This window comes from Pangasianodon hypophthalmus, chromosome 9 (assembly GCF_027358585.1).
Source record: "Pangasianodon hypophthalmus isolate fPanHyp1 chromosome 9, fPanHyp1.pri, whole genome shotgun sequence".
Classification (NCBI taxonomy): domain Eukaryota; kingdom Metazoa; phylum Chordata; class Actinopteri; order Siluriformes; family Pangasiidae; genus Pangasianodon; species Pangasianodon hypophthalmus.
This window is the reverse complement of record NC_069718.1, coordinates 17949120-17972075: the sequence shown is the minus strand read 5'-3', so window position 1 is coordinate 17972075 and position 22956 is coordinate 17949120. Positions and strand designations below refer to the sequence as shown.

At 38.5% G+C, this 22956-nt stretch overlaps 2 protein-coding genes across 2 annotated transcripts; one reads left to right on the top strand and one right to left on the bottom strand.

The window, feature by feature from the left end:
• Positions 1-622: 622 nt before the first annotated feature.
• On the bottom strand, positions 623-5812 carry isl2a (ISL LIM homeobox 2a). Its single transcript, XM_026919583.3, has 6 exons — positions 5654-5812; positions 5015-5204; positions 4258-4523; positions 3066-3349; positions 2674-2841; positions 623-1308 (listed from the first exon to the last, which is right to left on the bottom strand). The coding sequence occupies exons 1-6, from the start codon at positions 5709-5711 to the stop codon at positions 1192-1194; spliced, it is 1083 nt and encodes a 360-aa protein (XP_026775384.1). The 5' UTR covers positions 5712-5812; the 3' UTR covers positions 623-1191.
• A 2551-nt stretch (positions 5813-8363) lies between these two features.
• etfa (electron transfer flavoprotein subunit alpha) lies at positions 8364-22924 on the top strand. Its single transcript, XM_026918650.3, has 12 exons — positions 8364-8508; positions 12481-12630; positions 12716-12797; positions 13466-13548; positions 15407-15506; positions 16341-16448; positions 16643-16744; positions 16999-17067; positions 17212-17294; positions 19835-19900; positions 21046-21126; positions 22345-22924. Exons 1-12 carry the CDS (start codon positions 8470-8472, stop codon positions 22378-22380), a joined length of 999 nt encoding a protein of 332 aa, XP_026774451.1. The 5' UTR covers positions 8364-8469; the 3' UTR covers positions 22381-22924.
• The last annotated feature ends 32 nt before the right edge of the window (positions 22925-22956 follow it).

Sequence of the window (22956 nt, the reverse complement as noted above, 5' to 3'; positions counted from 1 at the left end):
GGTGCATCTATTGGACCTAGTGGACATAGTGCATACATTTGAAATGATTCCCTGTATATAAATGGACTGTGATTAGTTTTAGGGTAAAACTTTAAAGGTACACTACATGCATCTTTCTAGGTAAATGATACATACTGAAGGTAAAAAAGGTGGACGCTTGAGGGAAGCAAAACTACAGTTTAGTGCCTTTTTTTCTGAGATTGTATTAATATTTAATAACACTGCCTCATCTAACACCATTCTAAATTTTTGCCCAATAAATTCTCTAATTATGAGTTATGTCACAAATTTCACAAATATATCCTAAATCAAAACCAACACATTAACCTCTTTTGTTTGGAGTGTACTTTTTTTTTTTTTGATGAAAAAAATGCGAGCCATATAATTCATGGAATATTCCTGTACCATGTTGAAATCAGATAGCAGAACACTCAGGCTAAATGCCATTCACTGATATTTAATTCGCCATCTTTTGGCGTGGTGTTGAAGTCTGTGCTGTGGATCGATATGCTTTTCTCCACTAATAAAATCCCGAATAGATATTTTTGATTGGTCTTTTTTTTTTTTTTTTTTTTTTTAAGATATAGATATCTTCGCATGCAAACTTTTTCTCAGACATGAACAACACTTAGCATAGTTTATTAAGATCATTTCTTAATTCTCGCTTGGACACTTGTCCTGACAATAAATAACAATAACTTACTTTTTTTCTCTCGAGAAGTTCAAACAATTTGTCCTCCATCCGTAAAGATAAAATAGTTTACATGTCACTTTTATACACTGTCTTCGGAGATCATGCGCATTAAGACAAACGTGGCTCTGTTGTCTCACTGAATTAGGGAAATGTCATCAGGTGTTGATAAAACTACATAATGAATACTGGTAACGACATGATTGTTATTTGTTATGCTGTTGACAGTGGGTCAACTTGTTCATATTCCTCGGGAAGATCTCGGATCCCTGTGGATTCGCGTCTTGACGCCTGGAGTAAACGCGTGTGGAGAGTCCCTGGGGCTTGGCTCCGTGTGTTTTGGCAGACTTGTGCGTTCCGAGTTAAATCCACTGTGTTGCTGTATGTCGTTTTCCGTGATTCCGTCGTGTTCCTCAGGTGGAGGTGGTGAGGTGCTCTGTGTTCATGCAGATCGGGGTGGGGTTCAGCATGCTGGGGTGGACAGAGGTCGCTGGACTCCATCACGTCTCCACAGGACTGGACACCATGCTGTTGGGGGTGTCGGGTAACTGCGATGACAGCGAAGTCACATCACTGCCCGAGGAGGTGCCCAGAGAGCCCGACTCAGAGAAGGACACCTTTCCAGAGTGGGGAAAACGGGAATTTAGCATGTCTTGCAGACCATTACCCAAAAATATTTTTCTCTCTAAACAATTTACACCTAAAATTTCCGTACATGATTACACTTAAGCTCAAGGTGCCATTAAAGGGAAAAAAATGTTCTCAGTTCAACCTTTCACAGCATGGGTTTATTTCTGGTGCCATAATGAACTGAAAAATCATTTAAAGAACCTTTCAAATGGTGTAAACATTAATGATATGAAATGATTTTTCATTTAGTGAAACCAAACAAAGTGGTTAAAGAGTCATGCATCAAAACGCTATCCAAGATTTTTTTTTTTTTTAAAAAGAAGTTCTTCTAAACATCCTTTTCTGATCCCTTTTTTAAATATATCTATATCTATATATCTATTGGGATATGAATAATGAGGTAGTGTGGTTCAAACATGCTACACCAAACCAGGTGCATTAGAAATATGCATAAATATTCACATGAGCCCAAAAGTGTAGTGCAATAAAATCGACTCTACAGATATAAAGCACTACTGTACAGCCCAATACCTTCCAATCATTTACAGTATCTCTCCATTAATTCAGTAGATAATTATACAGTTGAGAGCGAAGGTTTGCATGCCCTTAGGACAAAATGAAGAGCACTATAACATTATAACATTTTATATCAAGACATTTTGTGAGTGAGTTTTCATTGATGTTCCTTCACTATCACAAGTCAGTCTAACAAAACCAGCAAAATGGTGTAAGATATTAGCAGTGAAAAGAACAGTTTAAAAGTTGGCATTTCCCTTCCTGACTGTGATATAAATATTCTCTAAAAACACGTCCATCCTTTTCCTTTAGAACTGCCTCCAACTTCTTTCATATCCTTTTGGATCCTCTCAGTTATAATATTCGCCCCCTTCTTCTTCTTGACACATCTGTTCTAACTCTGCCAGATTGCTAGATTAGCCCATTCTTTCTGAGTAAATCTGCTACAACTTTGCCAGATGTCATATACCATACACTGCAGGTCTGGAGACCAAGAGGGTCCATGAGAAAGCTTTGACTTCTTGCTTTTGATTCTTTGCCAAAAACCGAATTATTTTTATTTCCTGTTTATTTGTCCTTTTGTTTTGGATTGGTGTCTAGTTTCACTATAGTCCCACATTGTATATTTACCTTTTTCCTTTTAACTGCGTTCACTTATCAATTCTATTTATTTGTGCGTAAATTGTAAGATTTAAGGCAGGCCTACATTTTCCTTTCTTTCACCCAGGGACCATGGGGGACGCAAATATTTCACTCAGCTGTAACTATTTAGAGTTTTTCTTTTATCTGAGATGTAGATAGAGTAATGAGCTTGAAGTAGAGGTGATTCTTCGTACCAGCTGCTGGAAGGCGGGCTGCTCCAGGTCACTCTGTAGCGCGAACTCGCTCAGCGCTTTCCATGGAGGCTGGTACGTCTGCACTTCTACAGGATTCCCCTGCACCGTGTTATCATGCCGGATGGGACTACCTGCCACTAGAGGTGTCCCTGTTAGGCCTTGCAGATTCTGGAGGTGGCAGAAGAAACAGAGATTTTTAATTTTAATTAATTAAAAATATAAATGATATATATTTGCTTTTTTTGCAGGCATGGTGTAGCACAACTACCCAAGATGCATTATTATTATTATTATTATTATTATTATTATTATTATTAGTGCACTTAAGTCTTCTCGTGCGCAAAGCATTTTGTCTTGAGGAACTAGAAGGTGAGAGCACAGCAGACTCTTACGGTTTTGTCGCTGTGCTGCTGCTGCTGGAGTTGCTTCATGAGCATGGACCTCTTCTTGTCCTTGCAGCGTTTGTTCTGGAACCAGACGCGGATAACTCGCGGACTGAGGCCCGTCATCTCCACCAGCTGCTCCTTCATGAGCGCGTCGGGCCGCGGGTTGGCGTTGTAGCATGTGCGCAGTGTGTGCAGCTGCTTCTCGTTGAGCACAGTGCGCACCCGGGTCGTCTTCTCCGACTGCTTGTGGACGTGGTTGCGGTGTGGGGGCTGCCGCACAGGTACCGGCTCTGCCAGCAAACAAACCGCAGTACAGTCCCGACGTTAGGAAATGTCATTATCCGCGTAATAACATACCCAGGACGCTGCGCATAGCTGTGCAAGCACGTTAATCAAGGCAATACTGAGTCAAAAAACGTGCTTTGGGTCGGGAATAAAAATAGTTGACCATCAACATTTCTGCAGCGAGGTAGCAAAGCTCAGTGCAACAGCTCATGTGATAAATTAAAGATGATTATATAAATTATCTCAGAGTAACCGTGACATACCACATCAACCTAAAAATAAGCAAAATACAAGAACAACATTCATAACAGATTCACCGTTTCGCTTCCAAACGCACTAGTCACCTCAATAAATAGAAATCACAATTGTTATGTCCACTAGCTAATCTTCTGTTTAATCCTTACAGCTATGCGAAATCTGTTTAGTCTACACAAAAAGATCAACATGGCAGAAGTGCATGCCAGGAGCTCTATTCTTGCCACTGGTGAAAAAAAAAGAAACGCATATTTTGCATATTGATGTGCTGACCAAACAGTTTTCTTGGATTTTCTTAGTTTTATAATGCATTTTAAGAAATATATTACATGCACACAATTCAATCATTTTAAATGTTGCCAGCTTTTCAGTACTGATTTGACTAAATCCTTCGAGTCAGTGTGGTGTTTGTATTACAGCATTTAAGTCAAAATTCAAGTCAATACATAACAGTCTAAACAACATTATTAGATATAAAATAATTACAATAGCATCACATAAACAAACATTCAATCAGCTTGGATGCCATACTACAATGTTTTGCAAAAAAACATTTTTTTATTATTATTATTATTATTATTATGATTATTATGATTATGATGATGATTATTATTATGCTTTTAACAGTAAGGTCTGGAGAATGAGTGTATGTGCTCACCGGCCATGTGCAGGGCTCTGGTGGAGTGTGTGTTTCCCGGGCTGATTGGTGGGCTGCCCGCCGCGGAGCGCTCCAGCAGCAGCCCGTGATCAGCCCGGCACAGCAGCTCCTCTTCCCGCAGAGAGAACTCATCTCCCGGCAGGAGGTGTCTGCTGCACACCGAGCACCTGAAACACTCCATGTGGTAAACGTTGTCCCGAGCCCGCATTACCAGGTCACTGCTGCAGAAGCCCACGTTACATTTCGCACATTTAATCCCGAATAACCTGCAAAGGACAAAATAAACAATGAGCTAAATAAGGGCTCAAATTTTCAAGTGAACAGCTTTGATTTTATTGCGGTACAATAATAATAATAATAATAATAATAATAATAATAATAATAATAATAATTGCATTTTTAAATCGTTACAGCACAACATTTTATAATGAACAATTTTTAAACAAGCACCGAAATGTATATAATTGATTGTATATATTGTATATATGATTAGCCACATAATCCTCTGAAAAAAGCTAATTCATTTATTCAGACATTTTAGTAGAATAAAACAAGAAGTTTCACTGGAAACTACAACTTCAGTAAAATCCTACAGAATAAGCCTGAGACATATAGATTCACATTTAGCCATAAAAAATTTGCATTGCAACACAGTGCATATTTCATCTGCATGTGTGTGCAAATTTTAGCTTTCCAATTTATACGTTTATTCCTAAATTCCTCATCTGCAAATTGTGGAAAGCAGAGGGACGTCTACCTTACGTAGTCTCTTTTGCAGTAGGTCTTGCCGTCCCGGACGAAGCAAGTGCACGTCTCGTCCAGGTACTGACTGCACTCCGCGCACTTCAGACACGCCGCGTGCCACTCCAGGTCCGGGGAGACCCGCAGGATGTACTGGTCATGGATCTGACTTCCGCAGCCCACACACATGGCGATCCCGGTCTTCTCTGCGTGCAAACGCGCCAATTTAAAGCCATAACCTGCACCCTACTCCAGCGCCACATATCCTCACACTCAGCGATCAATTCATGTGTCTGCCTTCATGCATTCTGCATTGCAAAGCGTTTTCGTTCACAAGTCCATGCATGCCACCAAAAACAACATTTTCTACCGTTTATTTGTGAAATCATGGTTGCCATTTTATTAAAGCGGATGATGCTGTCTCACGCCTTCAAGAACGAAAGCAAAAATAAGATAAGATAAAATAAAAAAATAAAAAAAAACGGAGAGTAACCTAAGATTTCCTTTTTAGACCTATACAAAATATCGAACAATCCTGGAACAGCTTTAACATTAGAAGCACATGCCCTTACTGAGCCTTATTTCCAAACCGCAAGTCAAACTATGTGCAGAAAACAACCCTAGAATCGCTTTAAATAACAAACACGGCACTTACTTTTTGAATGATCCCCCATATCACCCAAGAAAGAAGAGTGGAGTAGAATATCCAGCATAAAGGATGGTCAGCGCGCACTGCTATAGATGAGGGGACACAGTGGGAGTGGGCAGCGGCCCGAGCACACCGAGAACTTGTAGCCGATCCTCGCGCTGCGGCGGCCCACGCGCGCCGTGACGTCACACGCAACCTCGGACCGCGTTCCGAGAGGAGTGTGTGGGGGAGGTGGTCCGAGTGTGTGTGTGTGTGTGCATTTCACGAGGAGATGTCATGAAAAAACAAAAAAACTTGTTTTCTAGCATAATTGAATAATACTTTTTGTAAACATAATTTATAATAATTTTTTTTTATTATAGTGTGAAAATATCCTATGTAGAAATGCCTAGAAATATATATATATATATATATATATATATATATATATATATATATATATATATAGTGTGTGTGTGTGTGTCTTCAATATGCTGATTGACGTTTAATAAATTAAAACATACCTTATTTTCTACCATATCTCCTACAAAATTAGATTGCCTCCAATTATTCTAAAATACGGAAATAGGGTTGTGTAATAATATTAATAAATAACAGGCTAATTGATTATAATTGAATGGACTATTAATTTAAAATAAACATTTCTTAAGCACAGGTCTATGTAATAATAAAATGTGGGAAAAAAAACAAAAACGCCCAGCCTATAGTTATTTTGAGTTATTTGGGGAAAAAAAAGTTCAAATTTTTCAATTTTAAAATAAAAATTTGTACAATTTATCACACATATATATTGCCCAAGCATCCGAATATATCTTATGGGTAATGATGCTGTTTCTGTCTGCTGGTCCTTCAGTAGTGCCACATGAAGAGGGACCATTAGGAAACGCAGGCAGACAAGAGTGTTTTCATTTCCGATCTGCATAACGGATGTGAAGCTTTAACTCTTGTTGCTGGGCGTTTTCTTGAGAATGTGAAATCCTATAGGAAAGCAGCAGCACAGTGTTTGCTTTCTACACTCGCGGCCCGACAGGAGGTTGTTTGCTCTATAGTGGAGAGCCTCCTACTGGAATTACAAAACTATTACATACTGCAGAAGCACATCTTCATCAGGATTTACTGTCCACATTTCCAGTTTATTCACATTGTAACCAGCCGCAAGTATGGAAAATTATTATTAAAATAATAAATAAATAAATAAATAAATAAATAATATTTATTTATTTATTTATTTATTTATTTATTTTACAATAAATTAAGTTTCTAGTAAACGATCACAAAATGTCAGTTATTAAAATAAACCCTATAATGTCTATTCAAGTGAAACAAGACATTAAAGTGATCAGATTTTTTTTAAGGCTAGAAAAAATATCCAGCCCTTCTCAGGATTTTTGCCGTGTCTCTCTGTTCTACTCCCTCTATTCTAGTCTCTCTGTTCTGTTCCCTCTGTTCACAACCTTATAGAGCAATTATTTAAGCCACTGACCAACCTTTTTTTTTCTCCGGCTATATATGTTTTGTAGAAAACATTTCAATATCGAACCACTATCATTGTTGATTAAATTATTATCTTTATTGCTTTTTTAATTTAAAAACTACTTTAAAAGCACATTTTAAGGAATTGGTAATCTACAGTCTGGTCTGCACTGCGGCCAATTTGTAAATCATTACTTTTATTGCTTGTTTCATTAAAAAAATATTGTGAAGTACATGTTAAAGGAATCTGGTCTGCAGCCAGTTTGTGCTCAGTCTGTGAACAGAGTTTATAGATTTATTTATACTGAATATTTGTTTAAGATGTTCACAGATTACCACGCGTGTACCCCGCACATCGACCGCACATTTTACACAGCCTGCTCTTTGACCCTGACCTTTAACATTGACCCTAACCAGTACTCTCAAATAAATCCAATTAACTGAATGTAAACTAAGCAGGTCCATGAGTGCCTTTTGCCTCCAGCTATATATTTTTCTAGCTATAACGAGGAGGCAGCAGATATTAGGCAACAGCAGAGACTCTGGACCAATTCTGACTGATTTTTCGCTATAAAAACAGTAATAAAATAAATCCACCAACACAAACATGTTCACAAATAGGCTAAACACCTTTCTCAGACGTCACTCAGCCTGAGTGAGAGTCTTTAATTTGTCTTGATCTAGCTATAAAAGACGAGGAGGGGCATAAACTACAAGATATAAAATTAAAAAAAAAAAAAAAAAATTATAAAAATAACAATAATAAACATTAAAATGAACCAACAACAACGTTCTAAGTTAAACTGGCTGAACATTTTTATTTAGTGATCTCACATCATTCTGTAAAATATTAACAGCATGGTCTATGATTATAAAATTCTACTCATCTAATCATATAATTATGATTATAATGATTATGAATTATGAATGATTGTGATTATGAATTTATGATGATTATAAAATTATAATCGTAGACGAAAAAGCTAAAAGATCAGTGGTAGTATATAGGACTACAGGATGCATCTGGATTAATATCATACATTTCTCTGAAGTTGAAACGAGTAAAATTAAACCCGCACATCCCAATTTATCTTTACAGCTCCTTTTATTTCTACTTTTGTCTTATTTTAACTCTTGTTTGCAAGCAGATTATAAAATCAAGGAAAACTCCTTTTGTTATAGCCTATAAAACAGTCAGAAAGCTATGAAGCAGGTATTATGGGTGGGCGTTTCTCTGAAACGGAAGCGGTTGTAGATAACGTGACGCCACATGTAATCTCGCGAGAGGTTGCGGGAAAACCTTGGTAACGGTGTGGGAGAGAGTGAGTGCTGCTGCCGCCGCTGCCATCATGCTCAAAGCTATCACCAAGCCAAACCTCAGGACATTGGTAAGATACATGTATACAGCAGTGGTTTATGCTGCTTCAGCCTCGGGAACTCTTTATATACGTTGCTGATGTGCTGGTTAGGCGTAAAATTAACGCTTGTGAAAGTGTTTTGAATAAGTGTTAGTTAGCATTGCCCGCTAACAGCTGTAGCTAGCGAGCAGCGCACACTTAGACTTTGTTGGGTGATTTTTCGTAACATGGGCAAAGTTAACAAAAAATGACATTTTCAGTCCAACTAACTAGGTTACTGTTCTTAGATAAAGTTATTTTGTTTTGTTAGCTAACAAAATGAGTGGCGGGGCTAGACTGTTATCATGCTAACGCTAACTAGCATTACCTGTCACCTAGTTATTTAACCCCAGTGACACCGTGCGCGCGACAGCTGCTGTAGCTGGCTGAATACAGGCGTTTCTTTAAAAGATAGACAAATCTAAATATTAATTACTAATTTTCACTGAGGAGTTTTCACAGCTGTGCTTAAAACTAGGAGCTGTCTTGGGAGTCAGCTAGTTAGCTGTTAGCGACATGTCAAGGTTATTTATTTCATATATATAGTATCACTGTTATAAGACCTGATGCTAACTCTGTATATTAATACTAACTGAACTGTATATTAGAATAAATTCAGTTAATTAATGTTTATTATTGTCAAACTATTTTCAATATAATATCGTAGTTATTTATTATTTCTAAATCCAATGCGACTTCCCCATAAAAAAAATCCTTTCCCTGTTTAGCTAGTATTGATCAGAGTATTGATCAGAGTATTGATCAGAGTACTGATCAGCAGATATCAGCCTAAACTTTCCTTGATTTGGATTGAACCAGTAACAGCTATGAAAGCTGATCTGATATTGCTGATCTGATATCAGCTGTCACTCTCTGCCATTTATAGACTTGCTGCTAGACCCATATCCATGCTACTTCACATTGCATTCACTTTCTTCTAAAGTTACAATGCTTTCTTAACACACATCCACAATATACTGTACACGAAATCCTGTAAACCTGTGTGATGTTAAAGGGAAAATCCACCCTGAATGACTTGAATGTTATTATCTATGGTCTGAGTTGACCTCTTTTTTTTATGATTAAACTTATTTCATTGAAATCTTGCTTTTCCCACACTGCTGTTCGGCTGCCCGCTGATAGTGTTGTCATTGAGAACTCATCTCTATCTAAAGAGAGCGATGTAGCAGGGCTTTAGTCCTTTAGACTGTCCAGCTCTGTCGTCTCCTCATCTGTACTCTCTGCTCACACAGATCAGGTTCTAAAGCGCCAAATTTCATGTTAAAAATTGTCGTCAATCAGCGTCATCGTGCTGGTCTAATTTATCTCATCGATAACCAGCTGAGCCGAGTCTCTGATGTAACTCAGTGTACTTGGAGTCCATCGTTTGCTGAGTCAGCTACATCTATGGTGGGGATATTGAACACTGCTGGAAAATGGTGAATGAGAGAGCAAGCTCTCACTAGTCATCACTTATGGTTGAAGTTGTTTACAATTTTTCTGCTATTAAAGCCCATTGTAACTGCGCTGGCAGTGCAGCGCACAACTGCAGGCAACTTTTCATGGAAAAAATGAAAATACACCATGAACCAACAAATTAGCAGCAGAATTGTTATACATCATAATATACTTTTATTATAATATAATTCAAATATAATTTTAATGTAAACACACGCATGCATACACTGTTCAGCCATAACATTAAAATCACTGACAGGTGAAGTGAATAACATTGATCATTGGCACCTGTCAAGGGGTGGGATATATTAGGCAGCAAGTGAACAGTCAGTTCTCTAAGTTGATGTGTTGGAAGCAGGAAAAATGGGCAAGCATAAAGCTCTGAGCCACTTTGACAAGGACCAAATTGTGATGGCTAGACGACTGGGTCAGAGCTTCTCCAAAACGTCAGGTCTTGTGGGGTGTTCCTAGTATGCAGTGGTTAGTACCTACCAAAAGTGGTCCGAGGAAGAAGAACTGGTGAACAGGCGACAGTGTCATGGGCGCCTTGAGGCTCATTAATGCGCGTGGGGAGCGAAGGCTAGGCTGTCTGGTCTGATCCCACAGAAGAGCTACTGTAGCACAAATCGCTGAAAAAGATAACGCTGGCTATGATAGAAAGGTGTCAGAACACACAGCGCATCTCAGCTTGCTGTGTATGGGGCTGCGCAGACCGGTCAGAGTGCCCATGCTGAGCCCTGTCCACCTCCGAAAGCACCTACAGTGGGCACATGAGCATCAGAACTGGACCATGGAGCAATGGGAGAAGGTGGCCTGGTCTGATGAATCATGTTTTCTTTTACATAATGTGGACAGCCAGGAGCGCGTGTGTCGCTTACCTGGGAAAGAGATGGCACCAGGATGCACTATGGGAAGAAGGCAAGCAGGCGGAGGCAACGTGATGCTCTGGGTAATGTTCTGCTGGGAAACTTTGGGTCCTGGCCTTCATGTGGATGTTACTTTGACATGTACCACCTACCTAAACATTGTTGCAGACCAGGCTACCCCTTCATGGCAAAGGTATTCCCTAATGGCAGTGGCCTCTTTCAGTAGGATAATGTTCCCTGCCACACTGCAAACATTGTTCAGGAATGGATTGAGGAACATGACAAAGAGTTCAAGGTGTTGACTTGGCCTCCAAATTCCCCAGATCTCAATCTGATCGAGCATCTGTGGGATCTGCTGGACAAACAACTCCGATCCATGGAGGCCCCACCTCACAACTTACAGGACTTAAAGGATCTGCTGCTAATGTCTCGGTACCAGATACCACAGCACACCATCAGAGGTCTTGTGGAGTCCATGTCTCGATGGGTCAGAGCTGTTTTAGTGGCACAAGGGGGACGTACACAAAATTAGACAGGTGGTTTTAATGTTTTGGCTAGTGTGTGTGTGTGTATGTGTGTATGTGTGTATGTGTGTATGTGTGTATGTGTGTATGTGTGTGTGTGTGTGTGTGTGTGTGAGAGAGAGATATAATCACACACAGACACACACTTATTAGGAACACCTCTACACCTGCACATTCATGCAGTTATGTAATCAGCCAATCATTTGGCAGCAGCACAATGTATAAAATCACGCAGATACTGGTCACAAGCTTCAGTTAATGTTCACACCATACATCAGAATGGATATGTGATCTCAGTGAGTTTAACCGTGGCATGGTAGTTGGTGCCAGGTGGGCTGGTTTGAGTATTTCAGAAACTGCTGATCTCCTGGAATTTTCACAAATTGCGAAAAACAAAAACATTGAGTGAGGGACAGTTCTGTGGGAGGAAATGCCTTATTGATAAAAGTGGTCAGAGGAAGATGGCCAGATTGATTTGAGCTGCCAGGAAGGATATAATAACTCAAATAATCACTCTTTACAACTCTTTTTTTTGGCTGACAGGAGTGGAATCTGATGTGGTCTTCTGCTGGTGTAGCCCAGCCACCTCAACGTTTGATGTTTTGTGCGTTATGAGATGCTTTTCTGCTCACCATGGTTGTTAAGAGTGTTTATTTGAGTTACTATAGACTCCCTGTCAGCTCAAACCAATCTGGTCATTCTCCTCTTATCTCTGTCATCAGTAAGGTGTTTCAGCCTGCAAACCCTCCACTCTCAGGATGATTTTTTTGTTTTTTTTGCACCATTCTGTGTAAACTCTAGACTGTTGTGTGTGAAAATTCCAGGAGATCAACAGTTTTTAAAATACTTAAACCAGCCAGTCTCTCACTGACAACCATGCCATGGATAAAGTCACCAAGATCACTTTTTCCCCATTTTGATGTAAATATTAACTGAAGCTTTTGACCTGTATCTGCATGAATTTTTTTGCGTTGCGTTACTGCCATATAATTGGCTGATTAGATAACTGCCTGAATGTGCAGGTGTACAGGTTTTCCTAATAAAGTGGATGGTGAGTGTATATAATGTGTTTCAGCATGGACCATTTCTTTAACGTCATTATTTTCTCCCTGCAGTCGGGCCTGATCCAGAGGTTTCAGAGCACCCTGGTTGTTGCAGAGCACAACAATGACACCCTCACGCCTATCACTCTCAATGCTATCACAGCAGCCAACAAACTTGGTGGGGAGGTGTCCTGTCTCGTTGCTGGAACAAACTGTGCTAAGGTACGTGGACACTCTGATCCAGGTGTAATTTGATTACCACCAATTAAAGGTCTGCTTTCAGATGTTGAAATGTGTTTGTGTGCAGGTGGCAGAGCAACTTTCACAAGTTGAGGGAGTGAAAAAGGTTCTGGTTGCACAACATGATGTCTACAAAGGATTTTTACCAGGTAAAGTATTATAAGGAAGGATCAAGGAAAAGCCTTGTTTGAATTTGAGGGGAGTCAGTGATGAAGTCTGAATCAGCCTGTCAATCAAGTTGCAGATGTCAACACTGAATGAAGGAGCTATTTTTTTATCTGATTTCTGTATTTCAAAACAGCTTCAGTTCATTTCTGCCAAAATAATTGACCACAACATTAAGCTGATATAAATACAGGGGAGTCTTCCACCTAGACAGAAGTGGTACTTGTTCACATGTAGCTCTGTTGTTATCTCATAATTATGTTGCCTTTGATGGCTCAGTAATTCATTCTTTCATCTTCAATAACCACTTTACCTTAGTTGGGATTGGGCACCTATCCTGGGAACACTGGGACGCCAGTCCATTGCAGGACACTGTGTACACACTTTCACACACTTATTCACACCACCCACGCAAACACAAGAAGAACTTGCATAGAAACTCCCCACAGACATTAACCCAAGCTCCGGATTGAACTTGAATCATGACTGATCTATGCATTAACACTATCTCTGCACCTTGGACAGAATAAAGCACTCCTGACTTTTTCAGTCATTTTTTGTCATAAATAATGGCAGTTAGACTGTTGTAAGAGTTTGATGATTAGAAGTAAAATGTGGCTTGTTTCCTCTTTTTCCTCTTTTTCCTCTGTAGAGGAGTTGACACCTCTCATCTTGGCAACCCAGCAACAATTCAACTTTACACATATCTGTGCTGGAGCATCTGCTTTTGGAAAGGTAATTAACATTTATTAGTTTTTATAGTACAGTAAAAATGTCAGCATACAGTACACTGGAGTAACATTTGCTTCCCTCAGAAACACGTATTAAAAACATGAATGTATAAGCTTAAGTGTAGCATGAAACTTTTTGGGATGTGCTGTTGTAAACCAGTGGGCTGGTGTGAGTGTTTTATTAAAGAAAACCACATCATACCCTTTATCCATTTAGTTACATTTATGTTGTGGAATGTTGTGTGACATCTGTGTTTAAAAAAAAATTTAAAAAAAATAAATAAAAGTTCCCGTTATCGTTTACATTAAAGCAGCTAAAAGCATTCGTTCCATCACTAGCCTCTCTTAAGACAAAAAAAAAAAAAAATGCAGCTTGTTAAGTCACAGAAACTGTACTCCATTTCGAATGTTGGTTCAGTATTTTGATCACAGTTTATGAGCATTTTATGAGGATTATACAATTCCAGATGGATTATGGATTATGAATGGGTTGCACTGCTCAGTTTTAGGCTGCAGTATTAGAAAAAAAGTCTTTTTCATACTGGACACCAGAGTGATCACCCTCTCTGCTAATTGCTGTACAGTCAGCATGTTCCATACGCACTATTAAATAACACTCACTTTTTCTGTTTTCACCCTTTTTATGTGCTATCTCTTTGTTCATGTAGGTAATAATATTCAGTGTGTAGCATTTGCTCTGAACTGTTGTAGTTATTCTCAATGGGTTTATTGTGGAATATAAATGGGATATGAATCATGTCTGACACTCCATAGTTAATGTTGTGCTGGACTTTATCCTTTCTGAATTGTTTGAGAAGTCTGAAGTAAGTGAAGTGAAGCCCAGCCCATCATTATATGCACAGCGATTTGTCATTCTGCAGCCAAACTGTCAGCCGGCAGATCTAATGGTATTTAAATTCAATTGTAATACATTTAACAGTATCTTGTGTAGCGTAACTCCAGACCAAATAGATATATTAGTCTCAAATTCCTCACTGGCTAGATGTATTTCATATGATGGATTTTTTAAGTGGTGGATTTGGTTTCATTATGTCACTATATGAAACACTTGAGGTACCACTATGTGATATTTTTCACATCCAGACATTTTTCCCCCCTCAGACAGGATGTTTGTGTTCTGTCTGAGGTTCTAGATCATGGACGTTTTCACACATTGCAGAGCCTGAACCTGTATTTTTGCTCCATTACAGAACTGAAAGTTTGGGAATTTCTTTGAATAAACAAACCCTGATACTTTTCCAGAAAAGTCTTAAAGTTATTTTGATAGCTCTTTGGTCTTCATGATGCTGTTTATTTAGGCATGTTTTCTAACAAACCCTGGGGCCTTGCAGGAAGAGGTTTATTTATACTTATCAATATGACACAAAATCAATACCATGTAGATTCTTTGTCTTGCTAGATAGTCAGCATTGTGTAACTGAAATGGTAATATTTCTGTAACATATCACCTAATGTTGGCTTCAACATCACCATCAGTTTGGAATGCTATAAAGCAAACACTGTAAAGAGCAACAACTTGTACTTGGTAAATAAGATAAGAAAAAAAATCATAAGATATTATGATTTTGATTTTCTGTGAGTTGAGTTCTCAGTGGAAGATCATTGCACCTTAAAGAAGGAAAGCTGAAATTCAGCCAGTGCTAACCTTACTGAAAAAAAAAAAAAAAAAGAAACATAGAGATAGAAAACTCACACTTAAACCCAAGTGCCTTTCACAGACATCCCCAAATGTAATTTTATTTTAGTTTTTTCCTTATTATAAATTTTTTATTAGACTACATTTTTCAAAACGTGATGGTGATATGACTAGAGGGTAAATTACACCTCGGTATCCTTTGCAGAATCTTCTTCCCAGAGTGGCTTCCAAGTTGGATGTTGCTCCGATCTCAGACATCATTGAGATCAAATCCCCTGACACGTTTGTGAGGACAATTTATGCAGGTAACTGTGAAGTATCATTGTGTAATCATTTGAATGAACTACTATGTGTAATGTGTATTGAATGTATTCCTATTCACATCATGTTTCTCTTGCCCTTCTCACATGAACATTCCAGTTCTTGCTCATGTGATTTACTACTTTTGGATGAATGTGCAACCGATGACTCACTCCCATGTATTAAATCAGATTTTTACTGAAAATCAGTATTTTTTTAAATTGTTTCTTGGTGCCCTTTTGACCAGTGTTTCAGTAATTATGTCCCAAAAGTCTCTTATGAAATCAGCCTGAATAAGAATGTGCAATAAATGCTGCCTTTAATCACTTTATCTTTTGGCGAGTATAATTGTACTTCATTTTTTCAATCTACTTGTAACATTTTTCACATAGGACTTCTGCTTTGTAACATAAATTATTTTAAAATGGCCATTCACTAAACGTGAACCTGGTCTACAGTACTACACAGTCCACTCAATTTTCCCATAAGTGCTATTTCATATGAATGTTCAAACAGGTTAAACGAATGAAAAATTGATAATTAGCTAGAGGAGCTGAAGTTCTGTGAAAGCATTTAGATCACTGAATGGTGCAGTGCTGCAGTTATACATGGCAGTTTGTTTCTTCTGAACCAATAGAAATCAGTCTTTGCCATTTAGAGCAAATGTGTTTGTCATCTGTGAGACTTGCCTGTTTTAAAAACTCTGCTTATTGTCATTTGCGTTCTCAGAAGTAGTCCAAATTGCTTGCTTAAAATGCATTCTTCATGTGCAGTGTTTCAGAAAAACCTTATATGACAAAATGTAAAACTCTCCAATGTCTGTATTGTGTTTGCCTTAGGAAATGCCCTTAGCACTGTCAAGTGCAATGAAAAAGTCAAGATCTTCACAGTAAGAGGGACTTCTTTCGAATCTGCTAAACAGGGAGGAAGTGCGACATCAGAACAAGGTACTTGGCCTAGTCTACAACTGATCCCATAGAACATTTTGTGTATCAGGTGCTTAGAATTCCATAGTATTTTTGGTGATCCCAAGCTTTTGTTCTCCATGTAGAGTATAAATACAATTTAAATGAGAGTTTGCTGAAGAAATTTGGAAAAAGAAAATAGAAAATGTTAAGAGATTATTGTGCTGCCGTTGTAGTGTCTCCTGCTGCTCCTGTTGGGATATCTGAGTGGCTGGAGCAGAATCTGACCAAGAGTGACCGGCCGGAGCTCACCAGTGCCAAGGTTGTTGTGTCTGGAGGTAAGAGGCTGGTCATAAGAACAACTGTATTCTAATAGGAGACTACTGATGTGCAGTGAGATGAGTGTTTCATTTGGATCTAATCTATTCAATTCGAAACTAACGTGTGTGTCATGATGCTGAATATTACTCATAATTTTTGAGCACGGTCAATCAATAGGTTGAAAAGCAAGCCAGTATTGATTTGACACGAGTCATAATCTTGTCAATAATGTTATACTATATGGCTGTCTGCCTTCTGTCTCTCCTGACAGGCAGAGGTCTGAAGAGTGGTGAAAACTTCAAGCTGCTTTATGACCTGGCTGACAAGTTAAACGCTGCTGGTAAGTAGGGTTATATTTTCCTCACTAAATGCATGGTTCATGATGTGATTGAAAATGATTATTTGTTGTTATCTGTTAAGTGAGTTTTTTTTCCAAATGGTGCTTGGGCGTAAACTGAATTATTATATACTTTTATTTCACAAGTTGGTGCCTCTAGAGCTGCAGTAGATGCTGGATATGTCCCCAATGACATGCAGGTTGGACAGACAGGAAAGATTGTAGCTCCTGTAAGTAACACTGTTATTTGCAGATGAACTTGACTGCTATTTACTGATTTCCAAAAGACTCCTAATGCACATACATACTGTTTATAAACATGACAGATAATTCACCCAAACTCCATCAGAAGGCATTATTCTTTATATCCACCATACTGTCTGAAGTATTTGATAGATTACTCTAACTTTCAAGCCAACAGTCTTTTTTGTAGTTGGATAAAGATGGATTCTTGTTGCGCTTTAAAAAGGTTAATTTTCCATTATCTGGTTCAAGTGGGACCTCCCAACTGTCATTATCCACACATTAGAGCGGCTTGGAGCTGCCGTAATGTAGTTAATGGCACATTCAGGCTCCTAAATGATTTACCAGAGCCATTAGTGGAGCAGACTGCTGTAAATGTCTGCCCTCGGCTCAAATCAGGCAACCCAGTTTCAAACCCAGCTCGCCAAACGTTTTGACAAGCTTGTTGGATGCTCCATTGCATTTGCATATTTGTAATAATTCTGAAGGAACGATAAAGAGATTTTTAATACACTGACTAGGGGTTGTACAACTATTAATTTTAACTAGTCAACTGGTAACTTAAAAAAAGTAGTCAACTAGTCATATTTTCATGGTTAAACTGGTTCAGTACATCGCTGACATAGGCTTTTTTGTTCATGCAGCAAAAAATTGAAGTCAAAAGTTCAAGTCATCCGCACTTCAATTAACAGCATGGGCAACAAAGTTTTTTTTTTTTTTTTTTTTTTTTTCCTCCCACACAAAGGTTTTTTCCACCATGCCTCAGTAGTGTCTGAAAAAGAGCCCTCTTTGAGCTGGCATATGCTGCTGATCTGACTCTAAACTAATTGAGTGAGATTTGATAGTGACACATAGCCCACAGCCCCAAAAGAGCTCTTTCACACAACACTGGTCACTATGGAATTCACATCGCTACAGTGCAATGATTTTAGTTAAATTTTAATTCGCTTTAAAGCACAACAAAAACAAAAATTAGTGGATGAGGTATTCCTTTGGGAGCAGGCAGGAGTGGGATTAAACAGCCTTGCACACATTTGTACACTTCATATAAAGAGATAAAGTGTTATTTAAAGCAAAAGAAAATAAAAAAGCCTTTCCCAGCATAGTCTTGTGCAGTTGAATGTAGACTTGGTTTCAGAAAAATCTTCAGATTAGCAAATCTGTTTAATTTTTTACTTACGTTTTTTTTTTTTCTTTCAAACCCTGACTTGTGGGCAGCTCCCCACAGCGGTGACTAGTGAATGTGTTAGTAGTAGACATGGTAGTGGTTACTATAAATATTTTTCCATTACTCATTGTTTTTACTAAAATTGTATTCGTTTGTCGTCTTGTAAACTGGTATCGGGTTCCTGTTACACAAATTGTGGCATTATGACCAGTGAGCACTTATCTAATCTTGCTCCATTGCATAAAAGATTCGGGGTCATTTGCTGTGCGTTTCTGATTTAAGAGTCAAACTTTTCTTTCAGACTTATCCAGGATTGTGTCTCAATATGGACTGAAGTAAGAGAGACTGGAGCAAAATACTGTATTGGCCTGGCCTTGTTACAGTTAGACGTGGCCTTGCTTTTAGGACTGAGACTGCCTGTGTGTTCACAAATTGATGCTGTGCTCCTGGGCAAGCACGGCAGTCACATTAAACAGCACTAAAATATTCATAGGGTAGTGCATTTAGCTGAGAGCTCATCCCTAGGGGCCAGGGGTGGTGAAAGAGTGGAAAGGAATGGAGGGGGCTCCTTCATGCTACACCCCGTTAAGAGCCTGCTTTTGAGGGATTACTAGGAAAGGCTGTTCTGGCTCTAGAAATGTTCAGACGGGGTGGCTAGGTATTTCACTGACATGCCAGATATGTGCATGTGGTTGCCCAAGGCCTGTGCTAACCACCTTTCTAACCGCTACATCTTTTCAATTAAATATTAGGTTTATTCTAAAAATTACATTTATTGTAACTTCCACGTTTATTCAGTACAGTGCAGTAGATCTGGAGTTGCTGCATGCAGTTTCTGTCTTTATAAGTGCTAGTTGCAGGCAGCAGTCACATTTATTATTCTGCATTTGAGCAGCACATTTGTACCTGCCATATTGCTGCCTGAGGCAGGAACTGATTAGGGAAGAGCTCAGTCGGGCCCTGAAAGCTTATTAAATGAGTTATTCTGTTCTAAAACGATTCATTACTGTCAGGGTAATGAATAGAGATAAAGAGATAACCATAATTTGGTTTGATAGATTAATTGGGGAAATGTTTAGGTTAACAGCAGTTAAATCGAAAATAGTTAGTCAGTATTTTAATATGAATCAGTGACACCTGCTTAGTTGAAGATAAATGAGTAATATTGCAGATGATATTCGCACCAAAATATACTACTCAATATTCATAATGACGATTGCCAATACCATTACATTTTAACTTGAAATGCTTACTGACTTACTATAGAGAATGTTCAGCTTCTTATTAAAGCCAGTGTGGGTGTAAATTGCAGAGTGCAGGACTGTGGTGTAATCTTGAACTCTATTGCTCTGTGCACAGGAGCTGTACATTGCAGTTGGAATTTCTGGAGCTATTCAGCATCTTGCTGGAATGAAGGACAGTAAGGTAGGATAACTCACCACCACAATGATATGCAAATGAATGTACTGCTCTGTTATTAGAAGTAGCTGTAATAGAAATAGCTAGTGAAGATTGTAATAGTCTGTTGCCCAATAGCAGGCACTTTTGAATCTTCCAGAGTGTCTGTCCCAAGTCTTCCTTATATTGAACTTGACGGTGTGTTCAAATGAAGAGCGCTTCTAAATGTGATCTGGAGCTTTTTACCTGCATGTATTATTCACATGCATTTTCTGCCTGATCTGTGTCTTGTCAGTGCAGCTCTTTGTGACAGTAATTCAGTATCTAGCAGACCACCTACATCTTCCCCATGACTCCTCTGCTTCCTTTTCAAATAATTAATTCTGTAAATTATAATTTGCATATACCACAGTGCTGCTCGATTACGATTGGTCAGAAGGTGTTGATTAATTTTCTATAACAGCACGGCTTGGACTATAGTTCTGGCTGCAAGGTTTAAAATGGATTAAAAATGTGGGTGATTGTTTGAAGTCTCCAAGAAGTCTCCAGTGTCGGCACTTTGTTACATTCATAGGTAAAGCTGTAACTTGACATTTTCCGGTACAAGAAAGTCTTTGGTGCTTTGTGGTTTCTCAGTAACATGATGAGCTGCATTTTTTGTCTTATTAACTTCAAGAAAGAGAAACAGAGTATAAATAAACGAATTCTCTAGCTGCTCTTCACTGATGTTCCACAACCTTAAATACAAATATAAATGAATAACAAAGTATGACATGATGTTCTTTAATTAAAAAAGAAATATATACCTTACCCAAATTATTATGGTACAAGAGGAATATAACACTTTGGGGCTTGCTGTTATCTGAAAATAATCAACTTACCACAGAATCAAAGTATCACATCACTGTGGTGTTCATTTGTTTCATACATCAGCACTCCCGTTGTGTTTTAGTCCTTTTGGACCTGCAAGGTGTAATACATGATATGCACAATAAGTCACAATTGGAGAAACAGAAATCTGGCCATTTGTTTGTGTTCCACATGACTTATTTCATTTTTTTTAGTTTAAAAAGTTTTCACTTCTAAATTCACTTTTTTTTGCCTGTGTAGTAATTGAAGAAATTCCTGCCAGCACAGCTGTATTGTATGAAACCCATTATGTTGTTTTACAGACTATTGTTGCTATCAACAAGGATCCTGAGGCCCCCATCTTCCAGGTTGCCGACTTCGGCTTGGTTGCTGACTTATTCAAGGTAAACATGTCTCAGTGAATAGAAAGGAAAATCAACATCACACATGGTTTTAATCATAAGGACATCAGAAGTTTCATTAAACAAAATCATTAAAGTCACACATTTTAGGGCCGTTGCACATGTAATCATACTCCTGGGTATTCACTGGTCAAATGTGAGGCCACTGGTTTTTGTGGTGCCAAGTTTACCTTGTCACTTCTGTTCAGAGGACAGAAATGCAGAAAAACTAGAGAAATGAGAGCTCCAGTTTTCCCTGATAAATTTTGCAGCATGCATTATTCCAGCTAATGGAAATGTGCTTCTGCTGAATTATTGACCTGCATTAATCAGAAGAGTCTGGTCTTGAACTGGGGCCTGCACATTAAAGTGAGGGAGAAGTAGACATAACAAGCATCTCTCCCTCCTTCACACCAGAAAAGTAATTGATAGTTGCTACAAGTGTTTGGGGTGTAGACTTTCACCTTTATTTTCAGTGCCCCTTTGCCAGTGCTTTACATGGCCCATTGGCTTCTGTGGTTTTACAGTGGCATACAAAGTGCAGGAGGCCGAGGATTGCCACACACTCCAGCACCCGTCTGTTGTGGGTGTTTAGCATCCGTAAACCTAGTGGCATTTATCTTCCTGTGTTTGCCCTGTCATTCATGTTTTATTTAGTCTATGTAGTGCTTGGCGCAGGTGTGTGTGTGTGTGTGTGTGTGTGTGTGTGTGTGTGCAAACTCTGTGGAAGTGATTGGTAATGATAGACCGAGGAGTTGCTCACCGATCAGTTTACACCTGATTACTCCTCAGATAACTGATTAATATAGATGGGCTTTCTCTCCTTCTTTTAACTGAAAAGTGATCTAGGGGATATATTCAGGTGGTGATATTCTTTTACAGCTGCTTTGCATAACCTCTATTTTAAACTAACAGGATGATATTTTGCTGGAAAGCTTTTTAAGAAAATTAACTGTATAGCAGGACTGACTCCTGTTCCCCTTCTGACAGAGCGTGTTGCATAGGTTTTCACCCCCTTGGGCTTTTCCTCATTTTTCACTGAGTGCTACAACCTGGAACTGAAATTGACTTGATTAGGATTATATGTAGTTTGCAGAATTATATACAAATTAAAAATATAAAAGTTGTGATTGCACAAGGTCGTGTATGTTAATCAGAATTTGTTACAGTGATGACAATCTTAGAGAAGTTTTTATTTTTTTATTTTTTATCCACATACAGGCTGTCCCTGAGATGATCGAGACTCTGAAGAAGTGAAATTTATTACTCAGCTTCTAACTGGAACATACTCAGGAGCCTCATCTGTAACTGTGCTGGACACTTGCCTTATGAATGAGCTAGGAAATGTCACTCCTCCTGCATTCTTCCCTCCTGATGCACACATCAGGCCTTTCTTTATTTAGGTAAAGTCTTCAGGAGTCTACATGTCATGTTACTGTATCTAATAACATCATAATGTGGTCAGTATATTAATGATGTCAGATCTAATTTGCCAATAGCATTATGTTTTGGTCTTTGGCTCAGTGTGTAACAGCTACACACACTAGCTCTCTATATCAAGTAATAAATATTGACTCTTATCAGTCCGTTTTTAGTTTGATGTTTATTTAAAGCCCGCTTCAGGAAAGAAAAATGTGATACATAATTTTAAAGCAGGTTTGAATTGCTTTCTTTAATGGACATGCTCCTGTATTTCAATGCGATTAGACAAAGTAAGCTAATTTCACACGTAGTTGTATGGTCTGGACTTACAGTTTGGAATAAATCATTTAAATAAACAAAAATCTGTTTTGCAAAACAATTAGTCGCAGTCTGCTCTTCTTTTCCCTGTTT